Source organism: Psammomys obesus, unplaced genomic scaffold (assembly GCF_907164565.1).
Source record: "Psammomys obesus unplaced genomic scaffold, mPsaObe1.curated_primary_1811, whole genome shotgun sequence".
NCBI classification, from domain to species: domain Eukaryota; kingdom Metazoa; phylum Chordata; class Mammalia; order Rodentia; family Muridae; genus Psammomys; species Psammomys obesus.
Genome location: NW_026596085.1, coordinates 14653052 through 14678739, shown reverse-complemented (window position 1 = coordinate 14678739; position 25688 = coordinate 14653052). Strand labels below are relative to the sequence as shown.

Here is a 25688-nt window from a genome sequence, read left to right as displayed (position 1 = left end):
ACTGTGTTTTCTGTGAATGTATGAGGATGCTCTCTTCCTGTGCTCATTCTTTTCATTGTTAGGGTTCTGACTCCTTTACCTAGGGGCCAGCAGTCTATTTGGGAACAGATTTTTTTATATTTATTTATTATTTATATAGTATTCTGCCTGCACGCAAGAGGGCACCAGATCTCATTATAGATGGTTTTGAACCACCATGTGGTTGTTGGGAATTGAACTCAGGACCTTTGGAAGAAGAGCCAGTGTTCTTAACCTCTGAGCCATCTCTCCAGCCTGGGAACAGATTTGTTTTGTGAGGGAATTTTAGATACACACAAAATCAGTTTGTTTGGTATGATTCAGTAATATTGAGAGCCAATATTGTGTACTTTCTGGTCCCCATTCTTGCTGAGCCAGTGTAGTTGTTAGCAGGTGGAAAGGCTGCTCTTCAGAGGTAGTATGTACTGTGCTCGGGTTGTAATATGTATATAGCACAGGGACAAAGGACAGCTGCTGTTGGTGGCTCAGTCATTTAACCTTTCTAGAGCTCTGCCTCATCTCATCTATGCAAAGAGACAGTAATAGTGGTCATTTGGTGGAATTATTGTGATAGCTGCCTAAGATCATGCATCAAGGAGTCAGTGTTTGCATAGCTAGCAGTCAGTAAATGTGAGGGTGTGCCCCTTTCCAGGTCTCGCACTGTGTTGCCTAAGCTGGTCTCAGACTGCCTTGGCCTCTCTAAAGCTGGCATTAGAGACTAAGATTGCAAAATGTGTGCCACCGTGCTCAACTATGAATAGTTGTTTCTGCTTGTAGCTCTGGTTTTTCTCAATGTATCTCTGGAAAGCAGTGATAAAACAAACACTGTGGAAATACAAAGGCAAATACTTGATGGAGCAATGATTTGATCTGACTCCCAGTTTTAGAGGTTTGAGGCTGTAGTCTAGCTTCTGGGCCAGTGTGAGGTACTGCTCCATGATTGGAAGCATCTGGGGCACAAAGTGGCTTCCTTCCTGGTGGGCTGGAGGAAGGAATGGAGGATCATGTGTAACCTTCAAAGGCATGTCTTCACTGATCTGAGCTAGGCCCGCCTCTTACTTAAATTTCTCCTATCTCCTAAAGTAGCATCACCAGCTAGGAACCAGTGCTCCGTGGTGGAGAGGTATTTGAACAAGTATATGAGAGTATCCTATTCATACATGTGTGTGTGCACTGGAGGCTAGGGATGGTGTTCAGTGTCTTTCTCTGTTTCCAGTTTCTTTCAGTTGATTTCACTTCACTTCACTTCACTTCAATTCATTCATTTGTAGGCAGGGTCTTTCACTGAACCTGAAGTTCATGGCTCTGGCTAGGCTGGCTTACCAGTAGGGTCCCAAGATCTGCTTATCTCTGCCCCCCAACTCTGGGGTTATAGGCTTACAAGGTCATGGCTCAGATTTATATAGGTGCTAGAAATTAAAGCCTAGCTCCTTTTGTTCTCATAGCAAGTGCTCTTATTAAACCATCTCTTCAGTGCTGGGACCAAGGTGTTGCTATATGAATTGTGTGGGGGTATTTCATATTCAAACTATAGTACCACCACTGTCCTCAGATCCTCACACTCACTGTGACTTAGGCATTGCTGTTGTGTTCTCCAGGTTAGGGATCTGGGACTCTGTAGGGAATGCTTACTGAGGTTACAGAGGGAGCTCTGTAGCCCAGCTAGCCGATTCTGCTTTCTGTACATGTGTAGGTATAGAGGAGGTTTGTCAGCACCACAAATCTCAGTGTGGTGAGCTTGTTATTCTGGGTTAATACAACTTCTGACCTTTGTAGCATATAACTCAACAAATTACACTTTGGAGACATTCAAATCTAAATTGAAATTTTGTTGGTGATGTCCTTGATTTTGAATCATAAATATTTTATTTCTTGCTCTAGAATGTTCATAAAACACTGTCCCCCTCTTGCCCTCATTCTTTGTCCTCATCAAAACCTTTTCAAGATTGCATATATGGGACTTTAACAACTATAGCCAAAACAAGAACAACAAAACAACTATAGCCTATTTGACTTTAAATATAACTATACAGTAAGTATTTTTTTGCTATAGAAACTTTCCTAAGTCTTTTGCATGCTCATTGCTTTTTTTCAAAAACGTCATAATTTTGAGAGAGGACAGAGTATATACTCATTTGGTTACAAGTGAATTAGAAATAGAATGGTCATGTTGCTTAGTGACTTAGACATGGAGCTTGGCTTGGAGATGAGAGTGTTCCTAGGTAGCCTCAGGAAGCCTAAGTGATAGTTTGTGGTTTAGAGGAGGAAAGCAAGTCTTTGAATCTGATGTGTAATGATCCTGGGCTAGATCTAGTGGCTTTCTATCCATTTGCCTGAATAAATAAAGTAATAAATAGCATTTGTTAGAGTTTGCTTGTTTTCAAGGAGGCACAGTCATGTGCTGCATACCATTTGGTCCACAATGAACTCGTGTGCCAGTCATCCTATAAGATTATAATAGAGTTCAAAAATGCTCATGATGTCATAGCTGTGGGATGCCCTTAAGCCATTATAGTGTCATCCAGTGCCTTTCTTACGTGTTTGTGCTAATGCTAGTATAAACCTCGTTGCCCCTAGTTGCCAAAAAATACAGCATATAGAGTTATGTAAATACAAAGCTCTTGAGAATCATGAAGTTTGTTTTTAGTATATACTTGATTGCTTTATAACACTAGAGTAAATAAACATGCTGGGTTAAGCTGGGCTCAACTCATCCATATCATTTTCTTAAAAATTATTGTTATTTGTATGTATGCACATTACACATGTGCATGCATGATGTTTTTATATGGGAGTATGGGTACCTTCTGTATTACAGATGTGTGCTATCACTTTTAGATTGACATCTTTAATATAAAACTAATTACATTACTTGTCCTATGGAGGTTAGTGAGGATTGAATGAAATAATGTGTGTTGTATGTGGATCATTGTTAAGTAGTGATTAACTGTTAGCTCATTTCACTTTGCTACCATCAATATTGTGAATATATTGTAAAACTTAAATTGGCAACCTTTCTCAAAAGTTAAAAGTAACGGATCTAAAAAGTATATTGTATAAGGTTGGGATAGTGGCACATGCCTTTAACCCCAGCACTTGGGAGGGGAGGCAGGCAAATCTCTGTGAGTTTGAAGCCAGCCTGGCCTACAGAGTCCAGTACAGCCAGAGCTACACAGAGTAACCCTGTCTTGAAAAACCAAAAAGAAAAAAAAAATGTGTATTTTACAGTTGTTATTGTTATTAAGTCACATATAAGAAATGAAACTTTTTAAAAAAAATGGGCAATTGACAATTAGCTCTATTAATAAAGCTTTTCCTAGGTAGTAATTAAAAATAAAGTTAAAAAATTTAAAGTGAAAGTAACTCTTAAGATGCTTTTCAGAAGTCATTCTTGGTATTGCACAGTGTAAACGTTACGTACTCACATAGAACTCTTTTGTTTTACAGGGTTACACTGTTAGACATTATGATAGCCAAGATAGGGGGCGATGAGCAACTGACAAAGGATGACATCTCTATATTCTTGCGCCATGCTGAGTTGATTGCAAACTCATTTGTGGATCAGTGTAGGAATGTGGTAAAGTTGATTTCAGAACCTCACACTGAGGATAAGGTAAGGAGACCAATCTCAGGACTGGAGGGGGAGAACAGAAAAGTTTTCTAGTTCCATCAAGTCCTCTGTGGGGTTTCTTTCCTAAAAGGTTTTAAAGATTTGTTTTTATTTATGTATGTGTTTTATTGCTTGTGGAGACTTAAAAAAAGGAGTCAGATGCCCTGAAGCTAGAGTTATAGATATTTGTAGGCCACCCTATATGAGTGTAGGAAATGAACCTGGGTCCTTTGGGAGAGGTCTTCATTGGTGACCTATCTCTCCAACCCCTCTTGAAAGGTTTTAGGTACACTCTCTGAGGGATAGGTGGTTTTATTAGAGAATTTAGAAACTACAAATAAGGGGAAACCATGCCCTTGTTTTTTCCAAGTTAATGACTTAAAAAGTAATTTTGGTTGATACTTTTAGTTAGGCACAGGTCCACAGACATGTGTTAAAGACTCCTTAACAGTTCCATTGTTGACCAGAAGTGTGGTAATGGTGATAGTAGTATAAACATAGTGTGCAGTTAGCACACATTCTGAATGAGTGAATGGATGGGGTCAGCCCTGTAATTACACATGTGGATAGTTTCTACTTTATTCATTGTAGACATTGCTGTGGCCCACGTTACATAGTTACATCTTTATATGTGTGCATACTCTTTTGCTGCTCTTGCAAAGGACCTGAGTTAGGTTCCCAATGCCTACCTGACAGTTCACAACCTTCTGTTACTCTAGTTCTAGGAGGTGTAACACCCTCTTGGACTCTGAGGGTAGCAGGCAGGTGAAATATACATATAAAAAATAAATCTTAAAATAAAATATTAAAAAAACCAACAACTTTTCAATATATGTTTCTGAGCTATCTTTAAGAGGTTTATTTCCCCCACTCAGGGTAGGGCCTTCCTAACCCCATCCCTATTGGTTAACTACATCACAATCTCCTTTATTGACCCTTTCTCTACTAAAGGCTACTGAAGCTGATTGGCAGTAATTCTATCCCCATGTTTTCACTGGAAAAACTCTGCTTGTACCTATTTCTTTGCCCTTCCCTTTGAGTTAAAGTCAGCATTGTTCTCTCTTGGAAACTGCTCAGTAGCAAAATAAAAGCACCTCTTGAACAGCACAAAATGCAGTCCCAAAGCAGCGTGTGAGCAGTCGAACTAAGCTAGGCTGGGCTGCATTTCTGTGAGGCTTAGTAGTAGGTTAAAAGCATGGATAAGGACAGAGAACAAACAGGTCACATGTTAGACTTTAGTCAGGGATGAGAGTAATTCCGCAGGGACACAAGGAAACATTTTAAAATGTTATTCATAGCTGTGTACTTTGATACACTGTTTTGTACACTTAAAGGTATGTATTGCATATAAACCGTACCTCAGTGAAGCAGAATTTAAATTCATTTTAGTGACTCATGCTGGAATGCTGTTGGCAGTAGCTTAAGACAAGGTGGGAGAGCTTGGACTTCACAGTGGACACTCACTCAGCATGAAAAGGTGTGCAGAGAAGAAGCAGACAATAGAGCATAGGGTGCCCTGGAGAGATATGTGTGATCCTGAGAATTTCTTCACTTTTAATGTAATTGATGTCATGTTTGTGATAGTTTGGCCTGAGAGTCCACTGCCCTCTTTGTGCTTGGATTCAAGGACACTTGGCTGTTGTCTTTTGTTGTCTTCATTTAGACAACAGTTCTCTTTCTATAAAAGAAAGTAGGAAATTTCAGCATTGATTTACCCTTTTGGAGACAGTTGCTTTTGTTTCCAGCAGGGGGAGCAGGGAGTTGTTGTAGGCATATTAAAAAAAAAAAACAAAAAAAAACTATTTTATTTATGTTCCCTATGCCTCTGCCTCCTTTTGTATCCCAATCCCTTCCAACATCAGGTAGGAGAGAAAGTTAGAGGAGAGAGGGGATGTTGCTATCTTGGTTACATCCTGCTGTTTAGTGTTGTTGGGTTCCTTGGGATAAGTCCAATCTTTCTTTCCGGATATCTCCAATTTCTTGTCAAGCTGCAACAGTAGCAACCAGGAGCAGCAGGGGGAGGCAGCAGCATTCTTCTTTCTCAGAGACCCCCCAACACTCTCTGGGCCCTGGCATTTATTTCTTTCTCAGATTTAAACTACCTGCAGCTGGGAAAGAGCCCCTCATAGAGCCCGCACAAGGCAAATAGTTTGCTGCTGTGGGCAGTCTCAATCAGCCCCATATCCCACACTGGGGATTAAAACAAAAACGTGTTTACATAACATAACTGAATTTTTAAAGACACCAAAACTTTCCACTAAAAGGTGTGCTTTAAAAACATGCTTTAAAAATTAAGTTTCTAGGAAACACTAAAACAAAACAAACAAAACAAAACAAAACGAAAAACCAAAATACTTCAATATTTGTTAAATCATAGCTGTCTTTAAATTGTTCACACGACTTGTGTTTAAGGAAATTTCATAGTATTATAGTGAGATAGACCTGTGCGTGCCCCTCCCCCTCTGTTTCCCTCCTTCTCTGTCTCTCTGGTGTGTGCATGTCTTGTTTGTGTTGCATGCATGGGGGTATGTATATGTTCATGGATGTGTATGAAGAAGACAGTTCAGGATGTCGGGTGTCTTCCTTTATTGTTCTCCATCTTACTGTCATGAAACAGGGTCTCTTATTGAACTAGTAGCTTGCCTTTTTGGCTAGGCTAACCAGCCACAGATCTCTCTGGATCCACCTGTCTCTGCCCACCAAGGCTGTGGTTCCAGCCAGTTGTAATTTTTTTTTTTTTTTTAACCAGAGGTTTCAAACTCTGGTCTTCATGCTTGCAGTACTTATGTTCTCACACTGAGCCATCTCCTCAGCCTCTAATATTTTTATGTAGAAAAATTTATATTTTTCTTTCAAATAGTAGTTTCTGTAAGGGAGGAGGAAGATGCTAATTTGCATAATATACTTTGATCTAGGAATGGGGATAGAAGGCTACAATAGACTTGAAGACTCTTGAACCAATATTCCAGTATACCATGTTCTCAAGTTGTATGCTGGAGCTTAAGATGTTAACTTCTGGGAGTCTGCTGTTCATAGCTGAATGTTTATAGGCTGGCTGATTTTTGGTTGCCAGAATCACTATAGAAGTTTTTGAATGCACATCAGGGCTCTGCCTTCCTTTCCCTCAGCCACTGACCAGCAAGCTGTCAGTGATTTCTTGGACACACAAGATAATTAAGACAACTAATAAAGTTTTCAGAAGACTATGACTAAAAATAGATGTGTTTTCCGAGGTTTTTGGACTGTGTTGTTTGAAAATCCTGAGACTTTCTTCATATGCCTCTTTGGGGAAGTAGCTGCATGTTCAGGTGGCCACACTCACCTTCTAGTGTACTTTATGTTCCTATTTCCAGGTTTTGATACAGATTTAGTCCATTTTGGAATAGCGTAAGGTTTTAAGGTTAAGTTTACTGAATCTTAGTTACTTGTTCTGATCCTCGCCTTTCCTCTGAAAGGTTTATATTTCCTGATTCCTGTGCACTTTGAAAATTGCCCTTAGTTGGAAAGGGTTTGTATTCACTTAAGTGTTTGCAGCCTCAAACTAAGCAGCTTTTTGCAGTAGCAATTCATATGAGCTCATGGAACGAGTAAGAATGGTATCTGTGATTGCACAGACTGATAAGGATCATATTTGGGCACTTTGCTCATATTTCACTTTTCTGTAAACAATTCTTTAGCTGATGTCAGTGAAACAAAGTTAAGAGGTTCCTGGTTTTCCCAGCCCCCACCTCTTTTCTACAGAGCTATTTGTGTCATGTTTTGTTCCTGTACTAAAGCTTTCATGGTGTATTTGCACCTTAAGTTGCTTTGTCTCCTTTTCATAGTGATGTATGGACTGTTCTTTAGCTTAACTTTCCATATGTCTTGTATCTCCTTTCATTTGAATACTGGTGTGCACTGTTTTTTTTATTTTAAAGAAATTTAGCCTTTCAAGAACTTTGTAATCATTTACTTATTGATTTATTTATTTGGTGCTGTAAGGTGTGATAGTGTATGTGTATGTGCCTGCAAGAGTGTGAAGGTTACAGGACAGTTTGGGGGAATCGGTTCTCTCCTTCCAACATGTTGATTTCAGGGATTGAGTTTAAGTTGTGAGCCTTGGGAGCAAGCACCTTAACCTACCAAGTCCTGGCCCTACTGTAGGTTTTTCAAAAGTTGAATAAAGTTTCACTATTTAGACATAGTTTTTTTTTTTTTCTCCTACACTCTGTTACTGACAGAAACCTAACATATTCCCCCTATTAGTCATTAAATTTCTTGTATTAATAAAGCCAGCATTATTTTAGCATATCACTTAAAAATGATTTTCGTAAGGGCTGGAGAAATGGTTCAGTGGTTATAACCTCTACTATTTTTTCAGAAGACCTAAATTTAGTTCAGTGCTTCTGGCCTCTGTGGGGACTTGCGTAAAAACCCACACAGACACATACATGTCCATAATTAAAGAGTCAAAAACGAAGAGTAAAGATAGGGCTGTGGAGATAACTCAAGACAGTGAAGTGGTTGCCATAGCTTTCGGACCTGAATTTGATCCCCAGAACTCATGTGAAAAAGCCAGGTGTGGTGGTGTACTCTTGTAATCCCAGCACTGAGGAGGCAGAAACAGGCAAGCCCTGGAGCTCATGGCCCATAAAGGCTACACTACTTAGTGAGCTCTAGACCAGTGAGAAAGAGACCTCTTTTGGCCTCCCTGGGAATTCACTCTCATGTGCACAAACCCATACTGAAACACATGCATATAATTAAAAATAAAATACATCTTTAAAAAAAATTTGCAAAGTGTTATAAACAGTCTTCTAGTGTACCATTCAAAATACTGCTAAACTGATTTTAATGTACATATTTTTTACCCAACAGTTGGAGAACAGTTATTTGTCCAGGAATGTTCAGTATAACATTAAATTTTATGTCTACAGAAAACAAATTAAAAAGACAAAACAAAGCACTGTGCCCTGTGCAGAATCAGCCTGCTGTTTCTCCAGTAGACTTGTTGTCTAGAAGCTATAGTCTGGGCTGTCAACACTCAACAGGACAGAGTGCTGAAGCCCAGCCGAGTTAATGGGTTACCCATGATACTGACTTCAGACTTAGAATCGAATCTTTTTTTTTTTTTCCCCTCCTACCTCTCTATTAGCAAGTGAAAGCTTTGAAGACTAAGGCATTGAAATTTGTTATTTCTTGATATTATTTGAGATTTGTAGGAAGCTATGTTAAGGACTTATCTTAAATTTTTCTGAAGAATATAAAGAATAGTATTATCAAAAAAGTTTTCTTTGTTGAAGAATTTTATCTTCATGATCTAATTTGTAGGTGTTAGTGTGTTTTGTCAAATAAAGTATACTTGAAAAAAGATGCTTTAATACCTGTAAAGATTATATATTTGAAAAATATATTGGAATGTTGGCATGTGGTGGTTTCCTGGTCATGTTTTCTGTTCTTATGTTTTTCATCTACCAGCACATTGCATACAGTCTTAGATTTACCCAGAAATAATGTAAGTTCTTAAAGTTAGTGTTTTTTTTAGATCAGGACTTTACAGGATTTTTGTGGACAAGAAGTTAATGTGTTTTGTGGAATGTTTGCATCTTTAGAGAGGAACTTTCATACTGAGAATGCTTAAAAAAGAAAGTATTTGCATAAGTGTTATGTGTAGCTTGTAATTTTGAGCATTTATCCCACTGTTGGAAGGTATTTCTGCTTCAATAAGAGCTTTTCTGACTCTTTTCTTTTCTCCAAGAAGACACATAATGACATGTAGTCTTGCCCTCTTGTTGCAGCTGTTAGTGATCATTCAAGAACATTTAAACACTCCTGTTTCTCTCTGCAGATGTGTAACATAGCATTTATTCTCTCATTGTTATTTATAACAAAGTTAAAACTCTGATTCCTAGCAAGGAGGTTTCCTTATCTTTTTAGGAAGCCCTGGTTACAATTCGGCTGCTGGACGTCTTGTGTGAAATGACATCCAACACTGAGCTTCTCGGCTACCTACAAGTTTTTCCTGGCTTAATGGAACGAGTGATTGGTGAGTGAAACAGCACACATCGTACTTTTAGTTAAGAAGACTTTGGCATGCTCTTGAGTATAAATTCAAACACAAGCCCTTGTTTTTGGTGTTTTCACTTGAGATTGTTTGAAATGTTGTCTTGAATGGAATTATGATGTAATGATAACAGCTCAGGTTGCTCAAGCAACTTGTTCCTTTGCATCTGTGGAGGTTGGGTCCTGCTTTGTAGTATGATGACTAGTCAGGCCCCTCTGCAAATACCTACAGTGTCACCTCATAGGAATGTTTTTGATGAAACTGATGATGGGGATTCACAGGTGATAAGGGTGATTTCCTTAAGTTTTATTATGCCATAAGTAATAGATATTGTTTTCATTATACTTCTGAGAACAAAGGATAGTGTTTGACTCACATTATAGATTTAATCTTGTAAGAAGAGATCCTTAATAATTAGGAAGCCATTATTTGAAGCATTGCTGTCTTTTTGGTTGTCAATATACAAGAAAGGTGTCATTATTTGTAGAGGTACAGTTGAGCTAGCAGTGATCTGTAGAAGGCACTAGGAGGTATATCCCAGAGTTCTGTTTGTTTTGCTTTTTAATTTTTAGAGACAGGGTTTTTCTGTGTAGCCCTGGCTGTCCTAGACTCACTCTGTAGACCAGGCTGACCTAGAACTCAGAGATACACCTGTCTCTGCCTCCCAAGTGTTCGGGTTAAAGGCATGTGCTACCACCACGTTGAAAAGTTCTATTTTGAATGCAGTACTTTTAATGATAATCAGAGTAAGTTACCAAACAAGGAATTGTTACGAAGCCCGGAAAAATATGGATTGCCATCCTATCTCTGCTGTTACTACTTCTCTGAGTCTGATTGCTTCATATAAAATTGTGAAAATGATGTCTGCATTTAAAAGATTTGTTCAGAGGGTTCAATGAAATAATATGGAAAAATGTATAACTCCTGGAAGATTGTCTGTTTCCATAGGCTGCTTGGGGTATTCATAGAATATAGCAATATGATTTCTTATGGTTATAGCTAATGTTAATCCATGCCTGAATCTGGTAATTTGGCCACTGAGAAAGCCGTAAATCATTACTGAAACCTCTTGTGATTTACGCTTACCTGACTATCACATTAGCTTTTGCATAAATAAATGGAAATTGAAAATCATTTTGTGAGAAGAAAAGTTGCAAAATTTTAGCTAATTTTCCTTTGTGGATAAATAGAAAGTCCAAGTGAGGCTAATTGTTATGATCAGCCTCCTTCAAACTGGGTCTTTAAAAAAAATAATGTGAAAGCAAAGAAGCTGTCTAGTTGTTACGGCTATTTTATCTCTGGTGGTGCTGAAGAAAGACTGATGCAAGCTGGGCAAGGGCTCTGCTGCCAAGCTGTGCCCTGCACATGAGTAACTATTGAAGGAGGGTTTGGTGCTCATTTACTTTATTTTAATCCAATGGGTTTGTTTATGGAAGACTTAGATGCTGTACTAGTTTCTTATGGAAAGTGAATCTCTACCTTTTTGCTCTAGATGTTTTACGAGTGATTCATGTAGTTGGAAAAGACACCACGAACATCTTTAGTCCCTCTGGCACTCTAAAAGCCGAGGGTGACATTGAACACATGGCTGAAGGGTTTAAGTCTCATCTCATCCGACTGATTGGAAATCTGTGTTACAAGAATAAAGAAAATCAAGACAAAGTAAGATTATTTTTTCGTGTATGTGTGGAGGGCAGTGAAACCTTATGTGAGTTCTTAGAAAATTGATTGAAAAGAATATCTATAGGTTAATATGTAATATAAAATAGTATGCAACATCTTATTTTTCTTCAAATAAGCACAATATGTCATACTTGATTTTTTTGTACTTTTTATTTTAGTGGGGTGTGTGTGTTAGATGTATGAGTGTGAAACAGTGTAGGCATATGTTTGCCAGTGCATGCATGTGAAGTTGGTTCTCTTCTTTTCTCCCTTTACTGTCCATTCTTTAAATCAAGCTTAAGTTGAACAAGTGCTTTTTGTCTGCTGAGCTATCTGGCTAGCCCTCTATGTAACATTCTTTTGCTTTAAAGTCTGTGTTTTTGTAGTTCTGGCATTGTCTTTGTCCTGAATGTATTTGAGGCACTCTCCTTTCTTATAAATTAGCAGAGTTTGTCTGAAGTATGTTTATTTAAGCATTCTATTATGATTCATGGAACAATCAATAAAATAAAAGCAAAAACAAGCCAGGCTTGGAGGCAAGTGCATCTCTGTGTAGGCTGGCCTAGTCTACATAGCAAGTTCCAGGCCATCCAGAGCTGCATAGTGAGATCTGGTCTCAAAAACAAATCAGAGAACAAAAAAAAAAAAAAAAAAAAAAAAAAAAAAAAAAAAAAAAAAAAAAAATTAACAAGTTTGTAAATTTTTCTAGTAATAGGCTTTTCAGAAACATGGAGCCAGACACCTGTTTTCCCTACCTTAAGAAGGACCAGCCAGGTGGCTCACTACTTCAAGGCCAGCAAGACCCTGTCTCAATGAATGAATGAATGAAACAAACACAAACAAACCTGGCTATACTATAGGAAAAATTCTTGGCTTATGCATCCTACATTGATGGGTGAATAGTGCTGTGACCTGAGTCTTTTAAACTAGGTGTTTTGAATGGATATGTACTTATTAACGTGAGGGGCCACCTTTAGAACCTCTTTTGTTCTCTCCTTTGTACTGTATGTTGTAGAACTGAGAATACTAAAAGCATAATCTTGTTATCGATAACAGAGTTGCATGATGATTCCATCACATGCTTCACAATGAATTAACACACACACACTCCATCCCCCAGATAGGACCTTTCTTTGTAGATCTGTGTAGTTCCAGCTGTCCTGGAACTTGGTATTTAAACCAGGCTTGCCTTGAGCTTAAGAGATCTGCCTGCCTCTGCCTCCTGAACACTGATATTAAAGGCATGTGCCACCATGCCTAGCTGGAGCTAGGGGTTCTTTGTTTTACTTGGATTTACTCTGAGCAGTGCTTGTTTTGCTTGTTTAAATATTAAATCTATTACAGATTATATTTTGTAAGACATCTGTAATTTTTTGTTACTGTGTGTATATTGTCATTTTACCACACTTCTATCAAGGTGTCTGTTTTCCATTCTCTTGAGTCTCTCCAGCCCACATGGCAGCTTTGAACAATAACATATGATAGGAATAAGTCTGTATCATTTGTGGCATAGTTTTTGTGGCATAGTTGCATGCTTTTTAGAAGATAGTTATGATGTAAGAAGTCCTGATTCCATGAGACCATCTTGCTGTGACTTGGTGAGACCATGTACAAAGGCCCTGGAAACTGCAATGAAAGAGTGGGACTAGTCAGGAAGAACCATAGTGACAGACACACTTGCAGAAAGCCATCTTGAAAGTATATGTAGCCTGGGTTCTTTACATGACTGCTGACCCAGGCAAAGCCTTTTCTCAGTTATGGATCACAGTATTGAAAGAAAAAGTGAATTTAGGAAAAACTTTTGTAGGTTTTTCCTTCTGTTACTAGTGTAGGATGCTGCTATTGGCTTTAACAGTTGTAAACTGTGGATGAAGGCAGTCTTGCAAAGATACTCAAATTATGGCACAAATTCATAGATTCTGGAGTAAAATTGATACTCGAAGGGAATGGGACAGAATGTAACATACAGAAAATCTGCCTGCCATGTTTTCTAGTTTGAAGAGGACAAACAAAAAAAACAAAAATCAAACAAACAAAAAACACCCCCCCCCAAAAAAAAAAAAAACAGGAACAAAGCAGCAAAATGCCTCAGTGGGTAAAGGCACTTACCACCAAGCCTGATGACCAAAGTTCAATCCTTATGTTCCGCATGATAGATAGAAGTTTTCCCCTGGCTTCTATAAAAGTGCTGTGACATATTCCAACCAGTCCCCCCCACACTGTCTTCTCCTTCTTCCCTCTCTCACAATAAATGTAAATTTTAAAACCCAAAAACAGTTTGGGGGCAAATATTGGAAGTAAGGAGGGAATTCCAGAAAGGTACAAGCAAGCACCAGGTTCTGTGTACCAATTCCCTAAATTTTTGCTCATATTTGAATCCCGTACAAACTTGGCATGCTCCAGGCAGGTAAGCTGTGGACAAAATAGTTATTAAAATCTAAGTTGTCAGTCTACAGGGTTTACATTTAAGTCAACTAAAATAAGTGTTCACTAAAGCAAACAAACAAAAAATAGCCCACTTTAGAGGAATATAATGTAATTAAGAGTTTCCACAGCATAGTTCATATAGTGTCTAGGATCCAACACAAAATCACCTGACCTACAGGAAAATGTACTCTGTTGTTAAAGGAACTGTTAATCAAAAGAAGCTGACTGCAAATCACAAAGATGCTGCCAAGGATTTTAAAGGAGCAATTGCAACAGTGAATTGACAGTGTACATTATATGAATGAAAAGACAGAAAGAAATAGGAATGAAAGATAGAACGAAGTAGAAATTTTAGAAATGAAAAGATGTAGCATCTGATATTAAAAGGTTTATGAATTCTTAACAATACCACAGAGCTGGTAGGGAAGTATGAGTGCTTGATTCTATAGCCTAGAAAAGAAGATTGAAAATACAGCAGGCCTTTGTAATATATTGCAGTTGGGCACAATTTGTTATATGGCAATCGATTATGGGGAGAATGAGACCTGTTTTGTCCAGTGTGTGTGCAATCTGAATATTCTTCCTCATTGAGCAGGCAGGTAGCTAAGACTACTGATTCCTTCTTAGAAACTTGCTAGAGCAAAAGAAAATTGATAGAGAATAAAACACTTTACTTTTTTAATAACCAAAACTACTTTTCTTTAGGAGCACACCAGAGCTGAGTTCCTTGTGTTCAGTGATTGCTTTGTTGCTAATTTGGGTTGGCCTCTTACAGGAACATGATGTAGTAACTCTTTGGTAACTTATGAAATAGCTCATAAGAGTCAGGAACAGGTTGCACCCTGAGTAAATGTAGAATGCACCCCAATGCTGTGCAGAGGAGCATAGGGTCCACAGGAAGTTGCTGGTGTGTTCTCTAATAGAGAAAACACTCTAGAGATCATGAAGGATTCATTTGAGTGTAAGAATGAATGCCTCTATCCCAGCATCTTTCCTGTGCTGACAAAGGGCTCAAACCTGAAAGTGTTACCTCTGGGGAACACACCCCTCTCCCCCGTGCTTGCTTTTTCAATGCTCTCGAAACATTTTTATTCTTGTAGCTCAATCCTGACTCCAGTTGGATAGTAAAAATACATTTTCCTTTCTTATTGTCCCTGCAAGGGATAAAGTTCAGTAGCTTTCACAAACTTTTGTTACAGCTCTGGGGAACTGGATGTTTGGGTAATAGTTCTTTATATGTGAGTCACAAATTCCCAGTGTGTGTTTAGGTGGTTTGTTTGACTTCTATGCAAATTGGAGACTACAGATAAATTTGACTTTATATTTCCAAGACTAAATAAAGATCTAGGGTAGGGGGGATTTGTCTCATCTCACCAAAAGAAAAAAAGGAATGGATGATTTATTTGTTTAGTGTCTGTGTTGCTGCATCATGCCTTCCTATAGGCATTGTCAGCTTTAACCTTTGCAGCAGCCTTGCAGAGCAGGTTTTGTTAGGGATGTGAAAGGAGAGGCTCTCCAGTGGTGTGCTGGCAGAACCCAGAGTAGAATTTAGGTTGGTTTTCCCGTGACTCCCCAGGTCTGTACCTGTTCTCCTGCACTCTAATACTTCTTATTTGGAAATTCTCGTTACAGCTTGGAGGGAAAGGTTTAGAGTAGACTTCCTGAAGATAATCAGCCCATAGGCCATCCAACTAGAACTTCTCAACCCCTTTTGGGTTCAGTTAGAAAACTCCAGGGGACTTTTCCTTAACCTTCAGGGCCTTTCTTTGATTGATAAAAATTTGCCTCCTGAGAAGGTTCCATTCTAGGAATGTTGTGAGAATTTCTTTCTTGGGGAAACAGCTGTTTCCTCCCTACAGGTTCCCAAGAACACACCAAAGTTTGATTCTACCAAAGTTCACTCTGGGGAATCAGTGCGTTTATTAGAGACTATTAATAATATTGGGGGACTCTGAGATAGTAGCACCTGAAAATCTCAACCTAGTGTAGATAATGGCTTCCCTATAGCCTCATAGATGGAGTTCCCCACGGTTAAGCTTTCCCAGCTTATATGCTCCAAAAGCTACTTACAGTCAGGACAGAATTTCATACAGAGGGCTGGGAGACACAGGAGGGAGAAGAGTCTCCTTCTTTGAGGGTGGGGAAATAATTTTCCCTCTAGTGACCTCTGTGAGGGCTTGTGCAAGCAGGCAGGCGCAGCTTGTGAAAAATGCAGTTGTTTTGCTTAGTGGATTGTGTTCTACAAGGAACATCTGGGATCTTACCTCTGACCACTGAGCTATTCACAATGGGAACTTTGGTAGACTCTTTACACAGCACTTAGTTCCTCTGAAATCTGCCCAGAAGCCTTTTGAGCCCTACCATATTTCTGCTTGTCATGTAGCTTCATTCATTGGAATGCAGCATCCAGCAACTGGGTAAGGCCCTTCTTCTGTGTCCTTTGGAGTTTCCTGTCTTTTTGCATCTACATTGGGTCACTAGAGTCTATGATTCCTCTATGAAAAAGACTGAAAGAAAATTTGTCAGCATCAGTTTCTAAATGGAGAAACCAAGGCTTAGGGAGGTTCCTGTGTGATTTAATTTAGCTGAAATTTGATTCATTTTAAATGCCAACTGGGTGTTGTGTGTTCTGATTGTCGGTAGGGGCTAACCTATGTGCACTAGCGCTATTCTTCCACAAGTCTGTTACAGAGGCCTGCCAGAGAGGACCTGAAAAGGTTGCCTTATATTCTTGTGTGGCCAGTCCAGAATAGTTCTTTCTGAGCAAAGCTAGACTACCAGGACATGGAGTTATGGGAATGGGAGATCTTCTTCCTTTGTTTTTGCACCTTTGGACAACCTGCTCAGAAATTTATTGAATCCAGCCCTTGCATGGGTCTTGAGCTTATCCTTGTGTGGAGCTGATGATCAGGTTGCTTCCTGAACTGTAAAGGCGTCTAGACTTCCCTGCCAAATCATGACTGAAGTGTTCCTAATCCTACTGACTTCCCCTTCATTCTGTCTTCTGTGCTCCACTCATATAACATTTCTTTGCTACAGCTATAATGATTAGTTTACTTTTAAACCCAGGTGGATGAGATGGAGAGCAATTCTGTTTGGGTTTCTATTGTAAGAAGCACATGGGAATTAATGCTGTAAACATAAACCATCCTCTGACTTCTTTGCTAGAATGTGGAATGTATGGTTTACTCTCTCTCTTCCCCATTCTTCTATTTTTCACTGTTGTTGTAGCTTCTCTAAGTAAATGCCTTATTTGAAGAAAAAAATGGTTTTCATTTCTTAAAGCTAAGTGTTATTTGAAATATCTGGGAAGTTGAACCAGTTTATCTACTTTCTTGTGTCCCCAAAGAAAAATGGCATTGACTAAGTGTAAGTGATACTTACACTTGTTGCTTGCAGGGTGCATTCTGCTGAAGGCTCCCTGGCAGTATGGGCCACTTCTTCCATCTTTCTGTCCTCCTCTCCCTCCTCCTTGTAGAAATCCACAGTCTTAGTGCTGGTGCCTGGTGGTCCCTGTGTTGACATGTGTGCACACAAAGCTTTCATTGCAGGTGTCAGTTCATTTGAAGACAACTCAGTTCTGTGTGAGGTTCAGTGTGTGAGGAAGGTGCAACTCATAGCCCTTTTGTCCAGAACTGTCCCTTAGGAAAGTGGTTCTTAAACATCTGTGGCCATGAAAAGCACATTTGTCATCTTACTTTGCTCATTGTGTTACGCCTTTAAAAATTGTGCCTGATAATTCTTAAATGAAACTTTATCTTTTATGATCTATAAATTTTTAATTAAAAATTGGTTACTATACAGTGTGATAGGTTTCAAAGTGTTTTCATATATACATGTTATTTTACTTAGTTCTTATTCATCCCCTTTATCCATTGTCACCCTCCATCCCTGTTATTCCTTTTGCTGATCCCCTTCTTCCCCATAATGGTTCTTTTAAAGTGTGTCCTCATGCTGGAGGGATGGCTCAGGGGTCAGGAGCACTGGCTGCTCTTCCAGAGGACCCAGGTTCAATTCCCAGCACCCACATGGCAGCTCACAACTGTCTATAATTCCAGTTCCAAGGGATCCAACACCCTCATACAAACATACATACAAGCAAAAACACCAATGTACATTAAATAATTTTTAAAATGTTTGTCCTCCCTATTATACTTTCATTTTGTTGTTGCTCGTGCTCAAACACAAGGCCTTGTATAAAGTAGACAAACCCTCTACCTCTGAATTATATAGTGTCAGAGTTGGCCTGCAACAGTTTATCTTAAAATACTTGTTGTAGGGGCTGCACAGAAATGCTTGGCAGTTAGGAGTGCACTGCTCCTGTAGTAGCACCTGAAAATCTCTGTTCCTAGCACCCATGTCAGATGGTTCACATCTGCCTGCAACTTCAGCTATAGGGGGATTTTGACATCTCCTTCTGGCCTCCTCAACACCATCACTCACATGTGTATGTCTCCACACACATTCATATAGTTATAAATAAAACGAATCTTTAAAAAGTTGTTGTCTGTACAGGGTGTGGTTTTAGGTCCTGAAGATACAAAGTAAATAAAACACTATTTTCTGGCTGAAGGAGTCATTTGTAAGCAAAGACTAGACAAAAGAAACAACTGCACATGAAAATTAAAATTTCTTTAAATTCTGAATTCTGGTATAATTTTCTGAAAGTCTTTTATGTTTGGGATTCATTAGCTTGCTTAGTTAGTGTATGTTTTTTGGGGGCACATGTGTCACTGTGTGTGTCCTGTCCTTCCGTAAAATAGGTCCTGAGGATTGAATTCAGGTTGTCAGGCATGGTGGGAAGCAAATTTACCCACTGAGCCATCTTATCAGCACTATTTGGAATATTTTAGTGCATTCTGACTTAATGTATGCACTTTTGTTTTGTTCAGCTTAGTGTCTTTTTGTGTGCAGTGTGGCAAGCCTTTGAGTTTCTCACATCTAGAGCAGGCTGGCAGGCCAGTCCTGTACGATTCCCTCCTGAGTAGCATGATTTCAGGCAGGGCATTTGCTTAGTAGATCATGAAGCTGGAGACACATTTATATTGCTTTTTCAGTGTCCCAATTGTTTCATTGAGGTTGTTTTTCTTAGAGTTAGTAACTGCTCATTGTCCACCAGTGCTGACTAATCATAGATCGAATACTTGTTAGGTAAAGAAATAAAGACTTGATTAGTTTGTGCTAGTGTCTTCCATTGAGCTGCTATAGCATTGGCAAGGGTGCCAGAGTCCTTACTGCCTGCCACAGGAAGGGCTACTTTCTATATTTGTGCTCTGTACTAGCATTATGTGAACTCTTCTCATCCATATGTTCCTGAGTTGCACTTTTAGAGCTCCTTACAAGGAACTTTGTTAACCTTTGTAAACTTAAGGTCAGCTAGAAGCAGATTGTACTCCGCTGTGCCCTTTCTTGATGGTTTTGCTTTTCTACCTTACTCTGCATATGCAGTTGGTTTCTGTGTGTGGTGGATATTTCATGGTGTGTCTGCCAACATACATGTACTTATGTTTTGCTTTTACTTGTCTTTGGTGTGTATAGGTTAGCCACCAGCCAAAGAGATACATGAAAATTTTGATTACCGCTCACTTTTACCACAACAGGCTAAATCTGTTTCCAGCTCTGCTAACAATCTCACACCTCTTTCCTGGCTTCTGCTTATTGATTGTTCTTTCATTTAAAAAAAGAAGTGTTTCTATATGGGTAATAATGCTGAGAATTTTATTGTATGCAGTCTTCTCATGGGTCTTGAGCTGATCATTCTTTACAGGTGATGGGTTACAGGACTGTAAATGTATCCACACTTCTTTTCCAAGTCATGCTATGTGTTTGTCCATCTCCTTGGGGCTCAGTCTCTTCAACGGTGCCTGGTTCCTTGGTGCTACAAAGTAAGCTGTGTTCTCCTGCTATTGTTCAGTCATTGCTGCCCTTGCAGTAGGGCAGACATGACTAAAATTAAGCAAACAAACACTGGTTTCTTAGTCCACCATCTACTGACTGTTAGTTCTTCTCTCAGCTTCTTTGCTTCAAGTGGAGAAAGTCCTACTTCCTTTTGGGTTGGAAAGATTGCATGTGATCGTTCCAGCAGGCGACCTAGACACTGCATTGTACGTGAGCCTCCCTTTCAGGCTGTGGGTGAACAGATCTAGCTCATTTCATCATCTCCCAACTGTATGCTTTAAAAAAGTTTTACTACATTTGTTTCTGGATGGGAGAGTGTGTGTGTATGCATGTTATGATGTGACTGTGGAAGTTGGACAACTTGCAGAAGTTGGTTCTTTCCTTTCACTATATGAGTTGTGGGTTTTGAACTTAGGATCTTAGGTTTGGTGGCAAGTTCTTTTATCCACTGAGCCATGTTGCTTGACCCTCAAATATATGTATTTAAATAGACATTCGTAGATAACATGTCATAGAGTTTACTACGTGTAAAGTAATCTTGATACCCTTGTCTTTCTAGATGGGGATTGTTTGAGGAAGTAGTGAAAGCATGTAAGAACTTTCTTTAGGACAAGAATACTTTTTTTTTTTTTCCTTGTCAGGTTTACTACAATGCTTTTTTTAGTTTAATATTTTCTTGGCATTGTCCACTAAAGAGGTGAAGTATTTTCTATATCTATTTCCAAATCTGTTCTAGGACAGCTCTGAGAGTATAGAAGGACCCCCACCCCACTCCCCTCTGCCATGCATTTATTTAATGTGTGTCTGTGTGGTAGTCAGAGGTCAGCTTGCGGGAATCAGGTCTCTCCTTTCCCTATGTGGGTTCTTCAAATTCAGTTCATCAGGTTCAAGCAGGTGCCCTTGCCAATGAGCCACCAGCCCTAGGGGAGCTTTCAACTCTCAGGTCTGTGTCCTCTTGGTTACACTGTGTGTGTCTCCTCGGTCAGAAGCAAGTTGCATAGAATCACTGCTTATTGATTTGATGATTGAGTGCATAGACAAGATCTGGCTTGCTTAGAATTCCACTTCTCTGTAATGTAATCCAAGTTCAAGAAATATGTCAGAATTCATAAATCAAGCTGTCACCATTAGTTTCTTGAACTTACAGTTCCTGCTACAGAAAGTGAAATTAAAATTCCTATCTTGAGGATACATATAGAGATTTAGTTTGTTGCAGCTGTACTTTTTTTTTTTTAAGGCATAGAAGAGGGCTGCAGTTGTAGCTCAATGGTAGAACATCTTCCTACCCTGTACAGGGCCCTAAGTTCAACCCCTAGTACTGCCAAAAAATTAAAGCATTGAGGATGTTTTCTTGTTTGACTTCAGAATGCTCCCTTTTCTGTTTTGTTTTAGGAGGAATCAGCTTGTACTTCTATGGGAGGGGCATGACCTTATTTAAAAGGGGCACTTACAGGAGCATGAGCCATCTGTTGCGATTGCTACTGCATGTCAGGGATCCATGCGTTGTGGTTTCTTCATGATAGCCCTACTTCCAGTTGAGTCAAACTGCTGAGCTCCAGATTCAGTGAGAAAACTTGTCTCGGAAGACAAGGTGGAACATGGTTGAGGACCCCTGATGTCAACTTCCGGCCTCCACATGTGCATGTGTGGCAGTATTCATTTTTAGCATGTTTTGTTTTTTCTTGCAGCACCTGAAAGTTAATAGAACCAGAGTTATTTAGCATGCACAAAGACACACATGCACGTGCGTGTGTGTGTGCCCAAAGAAGCATGGATCTAGAGGTCCTGTTGGTCCCTGATAGGAAGAAAATGGCAGTTCTTGGTGTCCATAGCTATTCTTTCTTTCTTTGTTCCACTTTCATAGTCCATTCACATGTCCTTACCTTTCTCAGCCAGTATCTGGGGGTTTAACAGAGTTTCAGTTCAGCTTGTATAGAAAAAAAATTAAGAATAAAACATTAGCATATGATCTGGAGAATTTTACTAGCAAAAATAATTAAAAGCTCATATCAAAGTGACTGGGGACATTCTTGAGTACATGTCAATTTGTCAGTGTAAAAGAGAGGCAGAAGCAAGCAGACAAAAATAGGATTGTTCCTGCAGTGTGTTGAATTTCTTTTTTTCTACTGCAGAGGAGTAGGATTTGTATTTACCTTCTGTTGGCAGGGGATCTGGTTTGGGCATGTTAGCTTTTGGTGAATGAGTGAGCCTTTCACATTTCTACTACTTGTCAGACTCGAATGAAAAGCCAAGTACTTTTGACATTGTAAATTTTCTTTCTATCTCTGTAGCCTTCATTAGTTTGGACAAATAAGAAAGTTTTTATTTCAAGTGTTAAACTAGCTCCTTCTATTTCTGAGGGAATAAAAAAGATGGAATTGCCTGTCATCCATCTAAAACACTGTCATTCTTTGGCATGGTTAGTTGTTTGCTTTTCCTGGCAGCAAAGGATCAGAGTTACATTCTTATAAACATAAAAAAAAAAAAAAATCAGTTTTGAAGTAATTATCTGACACCCCTTCCTTTAAAAGCTCATTGCTTATCTTATTTTGTTAGAATTTAATTTCATACACGTCATATTCTAGTGGAAGAGTGGCATTGAGTCTCCCATGCTGTGATGTAGAGCTGAAATCCATATTGCTGCTATGTAGCAGTTGGAATAAAGCCATTTCAGATAGGAACTGCCATGCTGTTCTGTCATCATGGTAGACACTTGTAGTTTAGTTCAACTATGTATTTGCCATCTGCTCTGCACCAGCTGGTGTTCTAGACAGTGAGAATGTAGAAATGGATTTGGCACAGTGCCCTCTTGAGGAATTCATGTGCACAGGGGAGACAGATGTAAAACTGTAAAACCTTGCCATGTAAGTGAGTTTCTGAGACTAGCCTGAGTCTAGGAATGGCTGCACTGTGTGCCAGGGAGGCTCCACTGAGTTCAAGAAAAGCCTGTGCCTGTGTGAACTGAAATGGGGGAACCAGGGGAGGGGCAGCCTGCTGTGGGCTGGCCTTTCTGATGGGGAGTGAGGATGTGTGTGAGGCTGGCCTCAGCATTCGTCTGAGGACAGTTGTAGTAGCCATTGTAGACTATCAGAGATCTCATTTCTGAACCTTCTTGTGAAGTTTTTAAGATGAATTTTCATTGCACTACCTGAGTTCGTTTGCTTTTAGTTATTTAAGACAATTTTATTTGCCCTTAAAGACTGATGTTCTTAGACCTCTGTACACTGTTTTTTTTTTCCTTTTACTTTTCTTCTTCCTTTTTTTTTATGTCTCTTTTACCATCCTTCTCTTCTCTTTCCTATCTCTTCAGCAGACTTTCTCCTAGTGACTTGTGGGTTTTTAATTTGTTCCTGTCCTGTGGGTTTGGTTTGTTTAAACATGGAGGACCTATGGTTCCTGTCTTGTAAGCTTGTCTTCACTGTGCTTTGCTTTTGTCTCCAACTCCTGAGGTCATAGAGAGTCCATCCACCTTTTGCCAATTTTAACTAGTGGCAATTGTCTTCCTTCGTTCTGCAAATGTCTGAGTAAACTACAGCCCTGTTGAAAGAGTGGTTGAGAGTTATTCATGAAATGTCAGCCTTTGAGCTGTAGAATTTTATTCTTCTTTGTCACTGTCCTACTGAAGAACACCTACCTTTGAGCTACTCCCTAAGCAATGCGGAAACCTCTTCTGCAGATTGTATCCCAGTTGGATCCTGGTTCTCATTTCCTACTCTGTGTTTTTATTTTTGGTTTCTGAGGATGATGCAAACACCCACGTCGACCTAACCCTTCGAAGGGTTAAGGAAAAAAGCATATCCCGCAAATCTCCCAGGAGCTACAGAGAGTAGCAGTGAGCAGTGTTTTCTCTGAACCTTCCCTTGACTGCCTGCTTCTTGTATCATACTTTTTTTGTTGTTGTTGTTTTGTTTTTTAGCACAAGTGCATGGAAACTCAATTTTAGAGAGAAAAGCCAGTTAAAATTCCAGTTGAGTTTTTTGTTCTCTCTATTCTCTCTCTCTGTCTGTCTGTCTGTCTGTCTCTCTCTGTCTCTCTCATTAGGCAACCCTTCACCACATGTTTAAATTTTGAGTCTTACTTCATCTAGTAATTAGAGGTAATTTTCTTGATCTCATGCTTGCTGTGAGGACTAAAGATCATTAATACAATAACACCAGTGACTACCTTATATGAGTGTCTTCGTGTATACTCCAGTAGTTATAACACTGATTTCTTTAGCCCGTGATCCTCACAAGCCTGAATTCCACTATGCTATTTGGCTTTTCTCAATTCAACATATAGGAACCATCACCTTAGTATCTCCTTAATGGTTGGGAGTTCTCTTCCCTCAGTCCTGTGCTTTGTCCACCGCTGTCACTGGCTCTTGATCAGGCAGCATCCATGAAGGATAGATAACCAATAGTGCAGAGGCTGGGTTCTGTGCCAGTTTCTTCTCCACTTATGAGCTTCCATATTCTTTCCCCACAGCATGGAGTGACTAGCTTTCTCTTTTAAGCCAGTTTTCTGGTACCCAGGAATTCTTGGTGCCAGACTCTATAAAGAAAAATGCTCATTTGCTGCTATGTGTAGCACCAAATGTAAGTATCCTGTCAACCTCTTTGTACCTGCACAGTGCTGGTAAAACCTGGAGCAGAGCTGCTCATTCACGTAAGCAAAGGCCTGGTGGCATTTTACCATCTCCTCAATGTTCTCATCACCACCTTATACCTTCCATTGTTAAGCTTTTATTTCCTTTAGTTCAAATTTGTATAAAAATGATGACATACCCTGATTGAGAAAAATTACAAGCCTTAGTAATTCTTTTATGTATTTGTGTAAAAGCATTTCTAGTCTTTTCTTGATAAACTCTGATCCAGATGGTTGGGAGAGGAACGGGGAATGGAGGGGCAGGCCTTGTTGTGTTCTCTGTTCCTTCTACTTGCTCACTGCCTTCACCTCTCCAGCCATTCCCAAATGGAAGTGTAGGGGGCAATCGTTGCCATAATAACCAAATACCCTATAACTCTCGTTATCCTATCAGCAGTAATAATTTATATGTATCTGGAAGTTCTGTGTTCTTTTTTCCTGGAAAAGTGTTATTAGATTGGAAAAATTAAAAGCTGAGCCTTAGTCAAGGTCTTAGACAGGTTAATTACTTCCAAACTGAAAGTCAATAGCATCAACTGGTCTCCTATAGTCAGTAGTGGAGCACATAAGACTCTAGGCAGACTGGCTTCAACACATATTCTCAGATTCCTTATCTGCCCGCCCTTGGTATGGCCGCAGCTTAGAAATTGTGGGGCATGTATTTAGCCAGAACTTTTCTATTTTTGTTTTCTATGATATGATCACAGATTTGATTTATAGCTGCAGGTGCATGTAGATACGTATAGGAATTATAGCGACTTTTATAAATTAAGTATAGATTCCCTTGGTCTTCCAGACTGTTTTAAATTAATTAATGTTGAGTGCAGTCTTGACACCCTGCTGTATCCAAAAATAAATGTTGATTAAAAGAAATTTAACATATCAACACATATTCACACAAGCAGAATGTACTTGTTTTTAACCATTTAAAGAAAATGAACTAAGATGAACACAGAAAGAAAATTGCTAAAGAACGACATGAGCTTCCTAAGGCTAGTTCCAGTCTTTGTTTGAAATTTTCTGACTCAAGGCAGAAGCATTTCAGGCTCCTCTGAGAGTTGTGGCCAACAGTGTGGTTGGAGCCTCTCACAGTTTAGTGTGTTGGGGCGGGAGTGGGAGGCGATTGTCCTTTTTTGTTGTCGTTGAATTGTTTGTATTTCTTGTATTATGCACATCATACATTACAAATCCTTCCACAAACTCCACTTAGCTCATGTTACTCTTGGGCATTTGAATAATTGGTTTAATGTGAGACTAATTTCTGCGAATGACTCATCATTATTTGCTTAGTATCATGACTAGTGACAATGCAGAATTTACCTGCTGGAAAAATCCAAGAGGAAATTAAGTCACTAGTCTACAGAATTGGGGACAGAGGAGGCATCCAAGCTAAGATTCATTTCC

The 25688-nt window shown here is 39.3% G+C and overlaps 1 protein-coding gene across 1 annotated transcript in view; it reads left to right on the top strand.

The window, feature by feature from the left end:
* Atxn10 (ataxin 10) overlaps window positions 1-25688 on the top strand; it is a 128940-nt gene that overhangs the window by 42772 nt on the left and 60480 nt on the right. The window contains exons 7-9 of the mRNA XM_055627047.1: window positions 3466-3631; window positions 9545-9653; window positions 11164-11333. Of these exons, the coding sequence (XP_055483022.1) occupies window positions 3466-3631; window positions 9545-9653; window positions 11164-11333 (445 nt within the window). The remainder of the gene's footprint in view (window positions 1-3465; window positions 3632-9544; window positions 9654-11163; window positions 11334-25688) is intronic.